This window comes from Eurosta solidaginis, chromosome 4, assembly GCF_040869045.1.
Source record: "Eurosta solidaginis isolate ZX-2024a chromosome 4, ASM4086904v1, whole genome shotgun sequence".
Taxonomy (NCBI): Eukaryota; Metazoa; Arthropoda; class Insecta; order Diptera; family Tephritidae; genus Eurosta; species Eurosta solidaginis.
In genome coordinates this window covers 139,388,875-139,406,307 of record NC_090322.1, presented here as the reverse complement: position 1 = coordinate 139,406,307, position 17,433 = coordinate 139,388,875, and the positions used below count along the sequence as shown (strand labels likewise).

At 33.7% G+C, this 17,433-nt stretch overlaps 1 protein-coding gene and 1 long non-coding RNA gene across 15 annotated transcripts in view; one reads left to right on the top strand and one right to left on the bottom strand.

Annotated features, from left to right (window-relative positions):
• The first annotated feature begins 2,538 nt into the window (after positions 1 to 2,538).
• LOC137250392 (uncharacterized) lies at positions 2,539 to 3,423 on the top strand. Its single transcript, XR_010952933.1, has 2 exons — positions 2,539 to 3,255; positions 3,362 to 3,423. It is a non-coding gene; the product is annotated as an uncharacterized lncRNA (long non-coding RNA).
• A 4,931-nt stretch (positions 3,424 to 8,354) lies between these two features.
• LOC137250391 (cytokine receptor-like) overlaps positions 8,355 to 17,433 on the bottom strand; it is a 243,328-nt gene continuing 234,249 nt past the window's right edge. For 13 of the 14 annotated variants that reach the window (XM_067783093.1, XM_067783085.1, XM_067783097.1 and 10 more), the window contains one exon: positions 8,355 to 8,976. In XM_067783093.1, coding sequence (XP_067639194.1) covers positions 8,815 to 8,976 — 162 coding nt within the window. In that variant the 3' untranslated portion in view covers positions 8,355 to 8,814. The remainder of the gene's footprint in view (positions 8,977 to 17,433) is intronic. The other variant, XM_067783094.1, reaches the window with a different exon arrangement.

Below are 17,433 nucleotides of genomic sequence, written 5' to 3'. Positions count from 1 at the left end.
TACTCCTTCGGTGTATTCCACGAGTGCGTCGGCATTCGCCAAATGTGCAAGCCTTTCGACATCACTTTTTGGTTTACCGTCGTAACGATAAACAGCTGATTACGTTAGGGATACGACTACAGCGATACGAAATACGGCACCAATGACTCCCGCTTAACTCTCATTTGCGCGGCTAGCAGCAGCAAAATCCACCACTTTTGTATTATATGTAATTGCGTTACGCGAGAAACTATACGCCACAAACTCAAATGCCGTTTTCTCATAAAAAAAAAATAAAAAATTGGGTATTGAAGTCAGTAACTAAATTTTACCAATTTTCTCGGAAACTTAACCATACCTACAAAGGCCACTATAAATCGCTAATTGCCAAAATTGTGAAGTCTATTCCAACCATTTTGAAATTGGCAACAGCTTTTGCGCTCATGGTTGGTTCCAACTGAGCATTGGAAACAAGAACGCACTAGGGCTTTTTTACCGCCTAATCATTTGTGCAGGTTCCTTTTGTTATAAGCGTAATTTGTTCAATTTTTGAAATTAGTATTCCAGCTGTTCTTGTTGTTGTTATAGCGATAAGGACACTCCCGAAGGATTCGCCACGGGTAGGTGCGGTTGACAATTGGGTTTGAGAAGCTATAAATTGCGCTGGCAACCCCTTGAATCATTTGGGTATTTTAGTCGCCTCTTAAGGTAGGCATAGCCGCCGTGTGTATATTCTGAACCCCCTAGCCCATTGGGGTCATTCCAAGTTGTTATTTTGTATTAACGGCCTTGAACCTATATTCAATTTATATAAACAGTTATAATTACTTATTGGTGATTCCGGTCAATTTTCTTAAATTTATTGGAGTTAAGTAGGCTATTTGACCTATTTTGGTTTTCAGTGCAAATAAAACAATTTTACTTCACTGTCGCAGCTCGACGTTTCGCTGGTCACCATAGCATCTTCTGGAGTGAGATCTATATTCAACAACAAAATCATTATACATATTTTGCATTACATTTTAATTTTTAACAATTAAACATTGAGTTACATATGACAAAAAACAAAAACTAAAAAACTTACATTATTTGTTTATAGTATTAACTAAAAAATTAACTAATTATTAGTACCGCGCGCATTGGGTATCATTGTCATACTAAAGTGCTTATAGGCATAGTAAGTACGCAGAGGCAATGTCAGCTGTGTCTTCCTTTTTATTGACTGTGTTTTCCCTTTGTTGCAATATTCGTAAGCTTTCCAAAGTGTATCTCGCTCTCCCTCGTTTGTTTTTGTCCAATATTTTTGTGTTTGTCAGATCAGCTGTGTGTCCACTGGTTGTTGTGTGTTGTGATAATGCGGTGTTGCTTTTGTTTTTCTGTATGTCGGCTTGGTGCTCTGCTAGTCGTACTTTAAGTGACCTTCGGGTCGTGCCGATGTATAGCTTATTACATTCCTCGTTCTCTTTTCCTTTGGAAGTTATTTGGTATATGACGTTGCTTTGTTGTAGGGGTTCGATGGGGCTTTTTGTTTGTGTGAAGATATTGGATAGAGTGTGGTTCGATTTATATACGAGAGCAATGTTTTCTTTGTTCTTTAAAATATTTTTGCGAATGTGTTCGGTGAATTTCGGTATGTATGTTACGCTGTGATATTGCTTTGCTTTGTTTTCAGTTTGTGTTTGATGTTGGTTTTGGTTTATTTTCATAGTTTGTTGTTGTAATAAACTTGATATTGTGCTATCAGGGTAGTTGTTGCTTTTAAATGTTTATATTATTTTGTGGATGTTGCTGTTATGGAACTTCTCATGGCTTAGGGACAAAACTTTACTTATGAAGTTTTTAGCAGTGTTTATTTTATAGTTAAGGGGTTGAGAGGAGTAAAAGTTAATCATACGCCCAGAGGAAGTGGGTTTTGCGTACCAGTCGAAAATTAAAGCATTGTTTATTTTGTGTATTTTTACATCCAGAAAGGGAATGCAGTTGTCTTTTTCTATTTCAAGCGTCAGGTGTAGTTTGTTGTGGTAGCTGTTGAGGGTGTCTAAGATTATTTGAACATCATTTCGTCGGACGATCGCAAATATGTCGTCCACATATTTGACTAAAAACTTAATTTGTACATTATGTTGCTGGTTTAATGTATTAAAAGAGTTTTCATTGAGGTCATCCATTATGATGTCCGCTATTGTAGGGGAGAGGGGGTTTCCCATGGGCATACCAAACGTTTGGTTGTATATCTTGTTATTATACATAAAGTAGTTATTGTCCAGCAAACAAAACTAGAGTACGTCGCGGAATTTGTTTTGGGGGATATTTGTTACATTTTGTATTTTGTCCCATTTCTTCATTATAATATTAATAGCAAGGTGCGTTGGGATGTTGGTGAACAGAAAAAAAAAAAAAAAAAATACACAAAATAAACAATGCTTTAATTTTTGACTGGTACGCAAAAACCCACTTCCTCTGGGCGTATGATTAACTTTTACTCCTCTCAACCCCTTAACTATAAAATAAACACTGCTAAAAACTTCATAAGTAAAGTTTTGTCCCTAAGCCATGAGAAGTTCCATAACAGCAACATCCACAAAATAATACAAACACTTAAAAGCAACAACTACCCTGATAGCACAATATCAAGTTTATTACAACAACAAACTATGAAAATAAACCAAAACCAACATCAAACACAAACTGAAAACAAAACAAAGCAATATCACAGCGTAACATACATACCGAAATTCACCGAACACATTCGCAAAAATATTTTAAAAAACAAAGAAAACATTGCTCTCGTATATAAATCGAACCACACTCTATCCAATATCTTCACACAAACAAAAAGCCCCATCGAACCCCTACAACAAAGCAACGTCATATACCAAATAACTTGCAAAGGAAAAGAGAACGAGGAATGTAATAAGCTATACATCGGCACGACCCGAAGGTCACTGGAAGTACGACTAGCAGAGCACCAAGCCGACATACAGAAAAACAAAAGCAACACCGCATTATCACAACACACAACAACCAGTGGACACACAGCTGATCTGACAAACACAAAAATATTGGACAAAAACAAACGAGGGAGAGCGAGATACACTTTGGAAAGCTTACGAATATTGCAACAAAGGGAAAACACAGTCAATAAAAAGGAAGACACAGCTGACATTGCCTCTGCGTACCTACTATGCCTATAAGCACTTTAGTATGACAATGATACCCAATGCGCGCGGTACTAATAATTAGTTAATTTTTTAGTTAATACTATAAACAAATAATGTAAGTTTTTTAGTTTTTGTTTTTTGTCATATGTAACTCAATGTTTAATTGTTAAAAATTAAAATGTAATGCAAAATATGTATAATGATTTTGTTGTTGAATATAGATCTCGCTCCAGAAGATGCTAGGGTGACTAGCGAAACGTCGAGCTGCGACAGTGAAGTAAAATTGTTTTATTTGCACTGAAAACCAAAATAGGTCAAATAGCCTACTTAACTCCAATAAATTTAAGAAAATTGACCGGAATCACCAATAATTAATCATATCGGAAGGCCTGCCGAATTTTTTATCTACCAACAACAAAAAGAAACTGCAAAATGAAAGATTTCTTCAAGCATATTAAGTACAAACACGGGGAAAATACATGCATAATGATGAAACACTACAGCAAACAAAAACAAAAACTAGCAAAACAAACGGAACATCTAAAATTTCTTCTAGAATGCAAAAGATATGACTTAATGCCAAGTCATCTAACAAACTCAATAAAACATGTTGCCTTAAACTCAACTTCGATAAGGGTAAGACAACAACTCCACAGAACAAAACTACTGTTTCTACGAAAAATATTAAATATAGAGATCACACAAACAAATATTAACATAAAAACAATAAAAGATTGTATACGTCACGCCGAAAGAGAACTGAAACTCAGCCTCAGTGAGCTTGAGCTCAACACATTTACAAACAACCAACACTTTCTAGGACAGAGAATAGCAAAAGAAACACGGGATAGACACACAGCAAAAATAGAAAATCTGAAACACCAACATTTTCACATTCTCGGTATAAATACAACAAATGATTGGTTCGTAAACAAAACGAACATCAGTTTTCCACATGAAGTAAAGTGGTTGCTCTCCCTTGGGAGAAAATTCACTATACCCACAACAAACACAAGCTTTAGTCCTATACATATAATTGCTGAAATGGAACAAGTAATACAGACGTTAGAGGATGAAAGGGAAAAAGAAATAGTGAGGAACCAACTAAGTCATCAAATACTGCAATTCAAAAGAAACATAAAAAACAACGCAGCTGAAAATTCATAATCGAAGTACACAACAAAACTAAAGCATTTCTAAAACCACACAAAAACGAAATAGTGATAACAGAAGCAGACAAAGGCAATAAGACGGCAGTGCTCTACAAAAAAGACTACGTCACTAAAATGAACGAGCTATTAGAGGGCAGAAACACGTACAGAGTAACCAGAGCAGATCCAACAAAAAACCTGCAAAAGAAAAAATAATAACATTGTAAATGAGCTATACAAAAACAAATACATTAGCGCAAGAGAAAAACAACAGCTATCGTGCTCGGCAGCCAACGCTCCGAGACTCTACGGATTACCGAAAATCCACAAGCCAAACTTCCCCCTGCGCCCTATTGCATCGTCAGTGACAGTCCCGTGCTACCACTTACCCAAGTATGTATGAAATACAATGAAAGCCATAATAAGCGAAAAGTATAACGTAGGAAATGCGTTTGATTTGGAAGAGAGACTTAAAGGCATACGGGTAAACGACGATGAAGTGTTGGTATCTTTCGACGTTGTCTCTCTGTTCACCAACATCCCAACGCACCTTGCTATTAATATTATAATGAAGAAATGGGACAAAATACAAAATGTAACAAATATCCCCAAAAACAAATTCCGCGACTTGCTCAAGTTTTGTTTGCTGGACAATAACTACTTTATGTATAATACCAAGATATACACCCAAACGTTTGGTATGCCCATGGGAAACCCCCTCTCCCCTACAATAGCGGTCATCATAATGGATGACCTCATTGAAAACTCTGTTAATACATTAAACCAGCAACATAATGTACAAATTAAATTTTTAGTCAAATATGTGAACGACATATTTGCGATCGTCCGACGAAATGATGTTCAAATAATCTTAGACACCCTCAACAGCTACCACAACAAACTACACCTGACGCTTGAAATAGAAAAAGACAACTGCATTCCCTTTCTGGATGTAAAAATACACAAAATAAACAATGCTTTAATTTTCGAGTGGTACGCAAAACCCACTTCCTCTGGGCGTATGATTAACTTTTACTCCTCTCAACCCCTTAACTATAAAATAAACACTGCTAAAAACTTCATAAGTAAAGTTTTGTTCCTAAGCCATGAGAAGTTCCATAACAGCAACATCCACAAAATAATACAAACACTTAAAAGCAACAACTACCCTGATAGCACAATATCAAGTTTATTACAACAACAAACTATGAAAATAAACCAAAACCAACATCAAACACAAACTGAAAACAAAACAAAGCAATATCACAGCGTAACATACATACCGAAATTCACCGAACACATTCGCAAAAATATTTTAAAAAACAAAGAAAACATTGCTCTCGTATATAAATCGAACCACACTCTATCCAATATCTTCACACAAACAAAAAGCCCCATCGAACCCCTACAACAAAGCAACGTCATATACCAAATAACTTGCAAAGGAAAAGAGAACGAGGAATGTAATAAGCTATACATCGGCACGACCCGAAGGTCACTGAAAGTACGACTAGCAGAGCACCAAGCAACACCGCATTATCACAACACACAACAACCAGTGGACACACAGCTGATCTGACAAACACAAAAATATTGGACAAAACCAAACGAGGGAGAGCGAGATACACTTTGGAAAGCTTACGAATATTGCAACAAAGGGAAAACACAGTCAATAAAAAAGAAGACACAGCTGACATTAGGCTCCATTACTGATACTTAGCATAGACTTGACTTGGCTTGCGAACTGTCACTTACAGTTCTGTTAAATGAACATTGCATGTTACTGATTACTCAAAACTTAGCAACACTTAACTTGACTTAGAAGTCTGTTGAATTTTGATTTTCTATGTAAGTTCTAAGTGACGTTTACATTTTGAGATGCCATTTGTTTGTTTCCATTTCATTTTGACATTTTGTCATACAAATTGACATTTATTTAAAAGTAAATTTCAACGCTGATTATGATGCCAGGTTGTATGCGCCAAGTGGAGTATAATCGTGGCTAAGTTGCCAAGTTTACGCCAAGTCAAGTCAAGTCTATGCTAAGTATCAGTAATGGGAGCTATTGCCTCTGCGTACCTACTATGCCTATAAGCACTTTAGTATGACAATGATACCCAATGCGCGCGGTACTAATAATTAGTTAATTTTTTAGTTAATACTATAAACAAATGATGTAAGTTTTTTAGTTTTTGTTTTTTGTCATATGTAACTCAATGTTTAATTGTTAAAAATTAAAATGTAATGCAAAATATGTATAATGATTTTGTTGTTGAATATAGATCTCGCTCCAGAAGATGCTAGCGTGACTAGCGAAACGTCGAGCTGCGACAGTGAAGTAAAATTGTTTTATTTGCACTGAAAACCAAAATAGGTCAAATAGCTTACTTAACTCCAATAAAGTTATAATTACTATTATGTAGCAAAAAAGTAGAAGGTAAACAGTAAACACAAAAAGCTTTCGATTTAAACAACTTTCTTTTAATTCGATACAGCGTCGACAACAAACTTATATTTTATTTAACAATTTGGGAAAAATTTAAACAACGTGACATCAGGACGGACAAGGCGACAGTTGTTTCGTTATACCTTGTAAATCTCTTCAAAGCCTTTTCTCCCGGGAGTGGGATTTGAACCCGCACTCCTACGATGGTTGAAGTGGCATTCAACCACGTCATGCCTTAGTTGTTGTAAACTTTATCCCAATTGCCTTCATTGCATATTTTCTTCTTTTTGCACAGTACATACTTTTTATGTAGTCATGTGTTAAAGTTATACTTGTTGGTAAGGCGGTTTCAAAGAAACTAGTATTGTTGCTTTTGTTCTATTTATAGAACTACAACGAATTAACCAATGTTGTATATTTGTATGAGTTAAGCGTGGGTTACCCTTATTGCTTTTAAATATATTATGACGAATATTAGCATCACTAAGCCGCTACTAAATGCACAACAACAATAAAGCAGCCACTCTTATGTAGAAGGCGACGAAGAGATATCTCACACACACAAATATGTAGTAATCAACCGAAGTAGTTACTCACACATACACACGCAAATGGCTATGAGAGAGGCGTGGACTACAGACATACATACATGTATATAGCTGGTAACTAACCAAGCATGAGCTACAACTGTTCGCGAGGAAACCGAGAGAATAAAAGCAGCGCAAGCTGAAGTTTTGATTTAAACACGCTATTGGGTGTGAAGTATAATTGTGAATTAGTACTCCCAAAGTAATCTAAATAAAGACCAGTTTGCAGTACTGAATCTTGGAGTGATTTATTCAAAGTTTAGCGATTCTAACGTTAGCAGAAGATTTCAAATAAGCGGAATTTCCACAAAATTCGTTACAGTATGAACACATTTTTAATTGAAAGAATTTTTAATTTATAATTTTATTTAATAATTTGGGAAAATTTAAACAACGTGACATCAGGACGGACAAGGCGACAACTGTTTCGATTATACCTTATAAATCTCTTCGTAGCCTTTTCTCCCGGGAGTGGGATTTGAACCCGCACTCCTACGAAATTTATATGTGATTAAAAGTTAGATACACAACGAAAATTTCGACAGCGATAAGCTGTCATAATACGAATTTAAAATTCTGTTTTCGATGTTCGGTAGCCATCGACGATCGAAGATGCTCATATTTGTTGAAGTTAGTTTAGTTTACGCAACACTGTCACTCGTCTATATCTGCTAGAGATAGGTTTGCACAACACTGTCACATGCTCATCTCTATCTTGTAATGTCATTGAAATAAATTTACGATTTGGACATAAGTCCATCGATTTACAACAACAAAGTACATGGAATTTTTGTCTATATTTGTATGACATCGTGCTGCCACCTTGTATGGAACCGCCAAACGGATCCGAAACTGATCCAGGTAAATATCAAGGTCCCGACGTTGTGTTTTCATTTGCGTGCTAAATTTTTATCAGGATCTAGATGAGGCCTCATTCGAGCTCAACTTTAGTTAGCTTTTTGAGTATTGGATATCAGCAATTCCTTACTACGCCATTGCAAATTAAAAATGCTATAGTAAATTGTTTTTTTTTTTTATTACATATATTTTTGAGTGTATTCGAACATGGGGTGTCTTTTGTACAAATGTGCATGTGATGCAAATTTATTTATTTGATAAAATTATGGGAACCTTTGCTTAAATTTTAAGAAAAATCAAATAACAATTTTATTGTTTCAGTATCTTAATAACTATAAAAAACTTATAACTTCAAGAAAAAATGTATAAATTCATAATTTTTTACATATACAATCGCATGAGCATAATACATTTTTTAAATGTATGAACAGTATACGCCACATAATTAGGGGAATCAATGGGCGCTTTCAGCGGACACAAGTGTCGATCAGTCGTTGAGTTATATATTTTAAAACACTGGTTACATATTTATTATTTATATTATGACAACAAGTTTTTGAGATTAGACGGTCTGCAAATATATCTTTAAATAGGACTTTTCGAACTGGTACATATGAAGTTGATGATTTCGCTTAGCTGTCGATATATTCCTCTATTAGGGATGACGATTTTCGAAAATGTTTATATCCCGGGGTATGAAAGTTCAGTCCCGGAGCTGTGTTGAAATTGAGCCTGTATGTAATTAAATGAAATTTTCCGCTGAGAATAAAATCAGCTGTTTTATCCAAACAGTCCTGCGAATGCATAAGAATAATAAAGTCATTTTGTGGAAAGTTGGGTTGAAATCAAATTTACATTAATCGAGTTGCTGAATATGAAAATAATACAAGTTTTCTCGAGTTTTTGAGATATTCGAACCTAAAAGAGCAAAAAACACATTATTTAAGTACATTGTACACATGTCACTTCTGGAATTGTTTTTTAAAAATATCGTTATTGTACCTGAAAGTACCAAGAAAACCATTTCGAGTTTTTTGAAAATCTTTTTTTTTTTTATTTTGGAAATTATCTTTTGAGTTTACTGGGCTTTGCGCAGGTATCGATGTATCGAAAAAAATCGGATCATAGACAAATTTGCTAAACACGGAAATTCTATAGACGAAGCAAACAAAGACTCTTTGGTTCTTTCAAGTAGAATGAAGATTTAAAAAAAAAAACAAATCTGCGAATGAAGTTCAAATGTACCTAAAAAACAAGTTTTTGCACTTTTATATCTGGACAGCCTGAAATTGGAAAATCTTAATTCACATTTAGGTTCTTTTCAATAAAAACCTCTAGTGACCATTAGCAAAAATCTTGCCATAGCTTTTTTTAAATTTTTCTTTGCTCCTCAGTGTTATGCTTGTTTTGCTCTTTAAAAGGGAATATTTTTGGAACAAGTTCCAAAATATTTAAATAGATATAAAAATGTTATTTTCAGCTCCCGGTAATCCCGGGATTTTCGGGACGTTCAAAAGGTCGGGATCCCGGGATCGTCATCTCTAGTCTCTATGTATATTACATAGGATTTTCGACGATGAGTTTTGCTAAAGTTTTTTCAAATTTTCCCTATTGCAACATATAAAATATCAAAGTTTTATTCGAACATTGCCTTATCACAATAAAAATTTTACGTAAAGACAATTTCTTTCTGAGCATAAGTAGCACATTTAATAATTGGTCTTTTAAAAGCGACGTATTTGTATTAATTGGCCTAAATTTTTCTTATAAATACTTTTAATATATTACTTTATTATTATTGGCACGATTTTCTTCAATGATTTTATAAATAAGTAATTATTTGTATATATGTACATTGCGAATATTTATTACTGAGTTATTAGCTAACTATGCTAAACAGAATTTTTTTTAAGTGTACAGCAATTTTAACTAACTTGTGCAGAACATTGAGTTTTATGGCTCGCTTGAATTAGAATTTATTTGTTTCACAAATTTTGGCTTCTTTTTCTTCTTAATATTTTCTTTACTCTAATTTATATAATATTAAGTTATGTATTTTATATCGTGGATTTTAAGTACTTGAAATTAAGTGACAAATATACGAATTGCAATACCAATGAATTGTAATCAAATTTCTACTACAAAAGAGTCAAATATAAAATATGTGTTTGGAAATGAGTAAATACTATTATTAATTATAAAATTATAGTAAATACAAGAAATAAAGTAGTTTTAATTTATATAAATAAAAGTGATGCTTTACATACCGTTTTATGCAAATATATTTGTAAATGTTTATTTAAGATAACCGACCGACAACATTTGAAAAAAGCCCAGACCCAAACGTGACCTAATACTTTTCAAAAATTCTTCAGTTTGCTTCATCTAAACAGCGAAACAGATTTTTAGTTTTGATTCTTGTATTTTGACATAAGGGTACGAAAGTCACGTATTTCACCAATACGTAATTTTGATACAAAAACAAATTTACGTATAATTTTTTTTCGACAATTGCTTGCGATATATTGATACATATGTATATGGGATGTTCCATCGTCACGGGGTTAGATAATTGTACGGAACATTTCATCTTTGCTGAAGCATTCTTACAAAACTAGCTGTCTTGAACAAAGTAACAAGAATTATCTCCCAAAATGGTATACTGGAAATTTAATACAGTTGTGAAGCCTATGGTCACCTATGCTTTCTTAGATCACACATCCTGTCAAGCAGTTGACGGATAAGATATCATACTTGTTTTACACACAATGCTATAAACTCTCACTGGGTACAATACGGGACGCATGAAGAGGTACCTAAATACATTAAGAGCCTCCACATCAGAACTGGTAGAGTCAGGTATTTTATCATTATCTTTACAAATACTCAGTAATTGAAACATTTTTAAAGAAAAAAGCATTAATATTTTAATAACCCCACTCAGCATTTGGGTGGTTAAATTTTGTATTTCCCTACATATCCATACAATTTGATTACTCTTTCTGACTAAATAATGAGTTATCATACAATTGAACAATAGAGGTAATCAAATGTGAATAGTTTTGATGATCAAAAACTGAATATAGTTTTTCAATCACATTTTGGAATTATATTTGAATCAAATGTGTTTAGTTTAGGTGATCATAAATTTATAATCATTTTTAATTCAGCGTTCTAAATCTTTTCTGACTATTTGTTGACTGAATAATGAGCTTTATACTTTTCATTGAAAATTTTATTTTTTCACATACACACATTTTTTCAATCATGAAGCTCGGAAAAAATATACATATAAAAATTTGATTATTTATACAAAAGATATCCTTCAAGACAAAAATAATGTAAATACTGCTCTCGACCGAAGATTTCCCCAACCATTTCTCCACCTTCGGCTTTCCAGAAAATACATAATGGTTAGACAATACAAAGGTTGTGAAGGAATTCCTTTGTCTCTTTAAGTTTATCAGATATTAACAAATAATTTAAAAGAATTGAAAGTATTTGTAATAATTGATCAGGAATTTAAAAATTATGTACATATTTATTACCAAGCACCAGTAAAAAGTAATTGTACTTGATAATTAAATTTGTAGTTACCAAATACTTGTAAATGACCAATTACTATTACCAAGTATATTATTTACTGCACAGCTCTGGTCCACATACATTAATAGACTGAAAGGTGGAGCACAATATATCTAACATTTAGATTCTAAATAAAACTCCCAGTGCATCGAGGCCTAATAATAAAAATAACATTCATTATTACTGTTATGTAAATAAAGTCACAACATTTTCGTATATGTGGAAATCATTGTGTACAAAACAAGTGTGATATCATCAGCGGGTGATAGAAAGAGACGCAGCATGAGACCACGATAGTATCATTAAAAGCAGGTGATCGTTTTTTTTTATTATTTTGACGTCTATGCTTAAGATGCCACACTTGTCTTATCCACAATACTCCAAGTTATAATAAGTATTATAGTTATCACGAGTAGGACAAAATAATAAAAACTTTCACTTTCTAAGGATTTGATTCAAAAGCGGGGCCATGAAAGAACCTATGTACTTTACAGATATCGGTGTAATTAGTTCGTGTATCTATTAGGTTTAAAAGGCGTATAAGCAATGTCTACTTATACCTATATGACACTACTTTATTTTCGTGTATTTTTTCTTGTATTTTATCTTCAATTTTTTGTCGCACTCCCTCCTAATACGGCTTCAGTACTGGTGTAAATATGTAAACTATATTTGAAAAAACTAACGAAATGCAAGAAAAATTAAATGTAGTTCATTAAAAACAAACGAGCCAGTTTGCATTTCGATAGGTTTTTTTTTGACATTCGGCCGTTTTTTCTTTATTTTTTTCTGACACATGAAAATTTTGTTTTTAGTTTGAAAATTTGGTGCATGAAAACCAGGGATGCACCTTAACGTTAAGCTAATCGTTTATCAAAAAATTTCCACCGTTTCCGTTGAAACACTTCGAAATATTATCGATAAAGAAATTATCAAGATAAATTGTATCTCGTTTTTAACCGAAACGAAAAGCTTTCGTTAACGTTAAAAACGTTAACAAAAACGTGATACTTTATGTTTGAATTGTGCTGGCAATGCTATAGCCATGGTGAAGCCGTAAGGTGGCAACAACGAGCGCACATACACACACAAACTCTATGTAATTTGTTTGTGTAATTCGTTGGTGGTAATGTCAGAAATACTCTGAGAAATGTTTGTACTGTCAAAATTCATGAGAAAAGTTGCAATCAGCTTGGCTAATGCTTTCACCTTTAATGACTCCGCCATCAATCAGCTTTGCCAGCATAGTTTGAAATTAATAATCAACATAAACGATTTGATTTCGTTTTGATATGGCAGAAAACGAAACGAAATCATTTCGTTAATTTGACGATCTTAACGTTAATAAACGAAACGAAATTACTTCGTTTCGTTTATTAACGTTGATTATCGTAACGAAATGATATCGTTTCGTTGGTTAAGCATGCCTGATGAAAACACAATTAAAATCAAATTTCTTGTGAAAAAAGTGAACCATTAGAGACTGAAGTAATTTTCACGTGTTATTTGCATTGTTGTTATTGTTAAAAATGTTAATGTAAAAATAAAATGTAAAACATAAACAAAAACATCTCAAGCTCACTAATTTTGGGGGAATAGTGGTCCCGTTTTTTCATTCAATTGTTTTTGTGTTTTGAAGTTCCGATAAAGTTTCGTCAGTTTTTTCAGCTTGGAATCCAAGCAAAAATAAAGTAGTGTCATATATGCTTTACTTCTGACAACTGTTTTTGTCACGGGTGACACACACTTCATTGTGGAAAAATTCCTTGCCAACTTCAAAGAAATGAAAGGTGAGTTGTTGGATATATTTCTTTGTCACGGTAGGGACCAAGCTAATACTAGTTTCTGGCAGCTAATTCAAATACCGAAGATCTTTAGAGAAGTATAGGCCTATTTCTAGATCTAAAATTTGTCGGCTTGTGTAATAATTACCAAAAAGGCTAAGGAACTTGAAGTGTTTACGTACATATGTATGTGTTAAGGTATATTTAAAGTAAAATAAAGAAGTTTATAGACTATGAAATATGTACAAAGATTAATATAACAATGTTTATGTGTATAAAAATTAATTAATAGTATGAGTATAGAAATTTTTTTTGTTTCACTTGGAATAGTTCCATTCTTCAAATAATTTAGTTCACTACTTTACAGATACATATTTCATTTACTAAACATTTACGTATATATTACCTAGTAAACAATTTTATAATATATAACAATAAATCAGTCACTTAGGTTTTCAAATTCAATTACAATTAGATCTTAGCCTTTGGCTTTCTTATTTCCACTAAAAGTGTATGTATGAATACATATGTATATATCGTTAGCTTAATTCCCATTAGCCCTAACCAACAAATTTAAAGTTTGACAGGAGAAACAAAAAAAATCATTTCATTTTTACATTCACTATATGCAGATATGGCTTTTTAAAAGTGGTATACCTTCGTTTTTAAAGCCTGGCGAACTTGCCGCATTCATATCCACATAAAACAGTTGATCCAACCAACTTACGGAAATCAATGTGATTGGTTCATAATGTAATTGTAATACATAATTCCATATCATAACGCCCTAGCCATAATAATACCATAGCAAACCAATTGATTTTTCTCCATATCCATAACCTATAATTATTTGAGTTGGAGAAATTATTAACTTATTAGATATTTTTGTTTTGGATACATTTTGACTAAATGATTCATTAATTGCGCAATTTGTTATTAATTTATGCATTTTCTTCTTTTGATGAAATGGTTTAATTTTTTAGATTATGCCACCAATAACCCTCGAAAATAGGTATTCTTAAGTAAAAATATGGCTATGACTATAGCGTTATAACTATGTCAACTTTGCCAGGGTCTTTATTGGCTCTAACAAATTATTTTCACAGAGGGTGCATTTTAATATGTCATACCAGAATCTGCCAAGAACGCAGTTTACCAAAATTTGTTGGTTAAAAATGTAATGCGTCAACACATACATAAAATTAAAGTAACTAAATTAAAAATGCCAATAAATTTCTAGTTATTCGAAAATAAAAAAGGAAACAAAATTTATGTCCGAACCCCGAGTTCTAAAAAAAATATTTTGTTTTTAGAACGAAAGTGCCTTTGCCATTTGTTTACGAACTGTGGGGGCCGGCTTAGTTCTCGAAATAAATTCCAACATATTTTTAATATAACACTATATGCCCGCACTAAATTTGAATAAAAGTTTCTTTCACTGCTAGTTTTCTTAAATATATTGATTTGTGGGATTTTCTAAAAAAAACTCAAAAACCATTTATAACTTGTTGTCAGACTTAAAGTAAATGTATGTATGGGGTGTGGAGTGCAAAAAAGTTGCTAAATATCGGACACCCTAGGTCACATGTCTGTAGGTGTTACCAAGTAAAAAATGAGCTGATAAAAATATACTACAAAAAAAAAAAAAAGAAATAGAGATACATAAAATGGTCACAGTTTTGTCTGTATATCTCGTGCAAAGCGTAGTTTCACCGGGTTAACTCCTAATAATCGTCGCGAACACAATTTCTTTAAATCATTTGTGGCTCCGTGGCGGTCACGCACAAAGGCGACTCACGGTTGCTATTCATGGTCTATTAATACTCATGCCTCTCGTGGTACAGGGCGCATCCAGTTTTTCCGAGCTACAATTCCCGATGATTAGGAGCTACAATTCCCGATGTGCGAACAGTAGCAATCCAGACCACCAGTCGCTACCACGCCTCCTGACCCTCACACCATATGCCAGCACAGAAGCTATAGGACTGCGACTTCGAACACATATGTACCTTCGTCGACGTCACTTTCCTAGAAGCTCTAGGTGTAGTTCCGAAGACTTTCTAACGGAGGTTTTTGACGCGCTATGCTGCCGAGCTACACGAGAGAAACACCTTGAAACGTTAGGGAGTAACTATTCGGCCAAGGATGCCGCCCTCGAAATCATAAGCAGTCTAAGTGGATGTAATTGCGTAGCTCATGAGTGAAAATCGTATAATCCTCGGCGCATCTACATAATTAAAATTTTACAATGACCCTGGATACAATTTTTAAAATGTAGATCAAATTTTGCCGACGTCTGTGTTCACAACATTGATTTCAATAGTCTTCGTTAAATCAAAACGATATTTTAGAAAGGATGACCGCGTAGCTTCAGTTTTCAGACTAGTTCGACTGTCCACTACTTTAGGGTAGTAGCACACACGATCATTAGTTCGATTGTTTTGGAAAAGCTTTTGCTTCACCACTTTGGGTGTTCTTGCGAAGGACAAAGCCTCACCTGGTAAATATATGTGACTACGTATTCACATTTGTAAAAGGAGCCGTAACGCGTAGGTTATATTTAAACTTGGTTGGTATGCTATTAACAATGTGATTCACTCCAAGGGACTAGTTTTGGATAGGGCCGCCAACCTTAGGAAATGTCAAACCGGGAGACTTGGGATGAAGTGTGAAAATCAAAATTAACATTTCAGACGCTTTGTATAGTTTCGCAAATACACAACAGGTATTTAAATGTAAGCCCGAGTGATTTTTTAAACCCTCCTCATACGTACATATATCCTCAACTTAAATATGAGGTAAGAATCATTTCAAAGGAGTGTTTATGCCCCTAGAACCTACAAAAGGATTTTGCATCACTGATTTCGCTTATTCGCTTCAGCCAATCGCAGTGTAAATTTTTTTTTTAAATCGGCACCTTTTTTGGGTAATTTGCTTTTTTAACAACTTGAGGTCACTTGAAAATATGTTCGCCTTGGGCCATTTTATTTGCATTTTTCATTATCAACTTTTTGAAAAAATAAATAAATAATATTATAAAACTTTTCTTTTAGTGATTTGTTTTAATAACTTGGTGAATTGGGTGATGCAAAGTCCGTGTTAAGCTGACATCGAAAGCGCCTGTTTTTTTTTAATAACTTATGAACAGTTAGAAAGAGTTAAATTTCGCAATTAGTTTCTTATAACTGGCAGTGGTGCGCATCCATTGATACCACTTTCGACCATATCCGACCAATTTTTTGACATGAACAATAAATGGCCTAAACAGTCTTAAATGAGTAGAAAATATAGTACCGCGCCGGACGTCGCCGCCGCCGCCGCCGCGCCGTTATTTTTGACATTCGTCGGCGGCGTGCGAAAAACGACTAAAATCGGAGGCGGCGGCGGTGGCGGCGGCGTTTATCGGCGGCGTATATCTCTAGTGCAGATCTCTTAAAATTCGCTTCGATTTTTGACAATTTTTTTCTGAACTGTGTTTATACCTATATGACACTACTTTATGTTCGTGTATTTTATTTTAAATTTTTTGTCGCAATCCCTCCTAATACGGATTCAGTACTGGTGTAAGCTATATTTCAAAAAACAAAGAAAATACAAGAAAAATGCAATCAAGTTTGTTAAAAACAAACGAGCCAGTTTGTATTTCGTTAGATTTTTTAACATTCGGTTGTTTTTTCTTAATTTTTTTCTAACAAATCAAGATTTTGTTTTTAGTTTGAAAATTTTGTGCATAAATACACAACTAAAATGAAACAAGTGACCCATCAGAGCGCGAAATAACTTTTCCGTGTTATTTGCATTGTTTTTGTTGTCAAAAATGTTAATGAAAAAATAAAATTTAAAACATAAACAAAAACATATCAAATTATTTTATATTGTGGA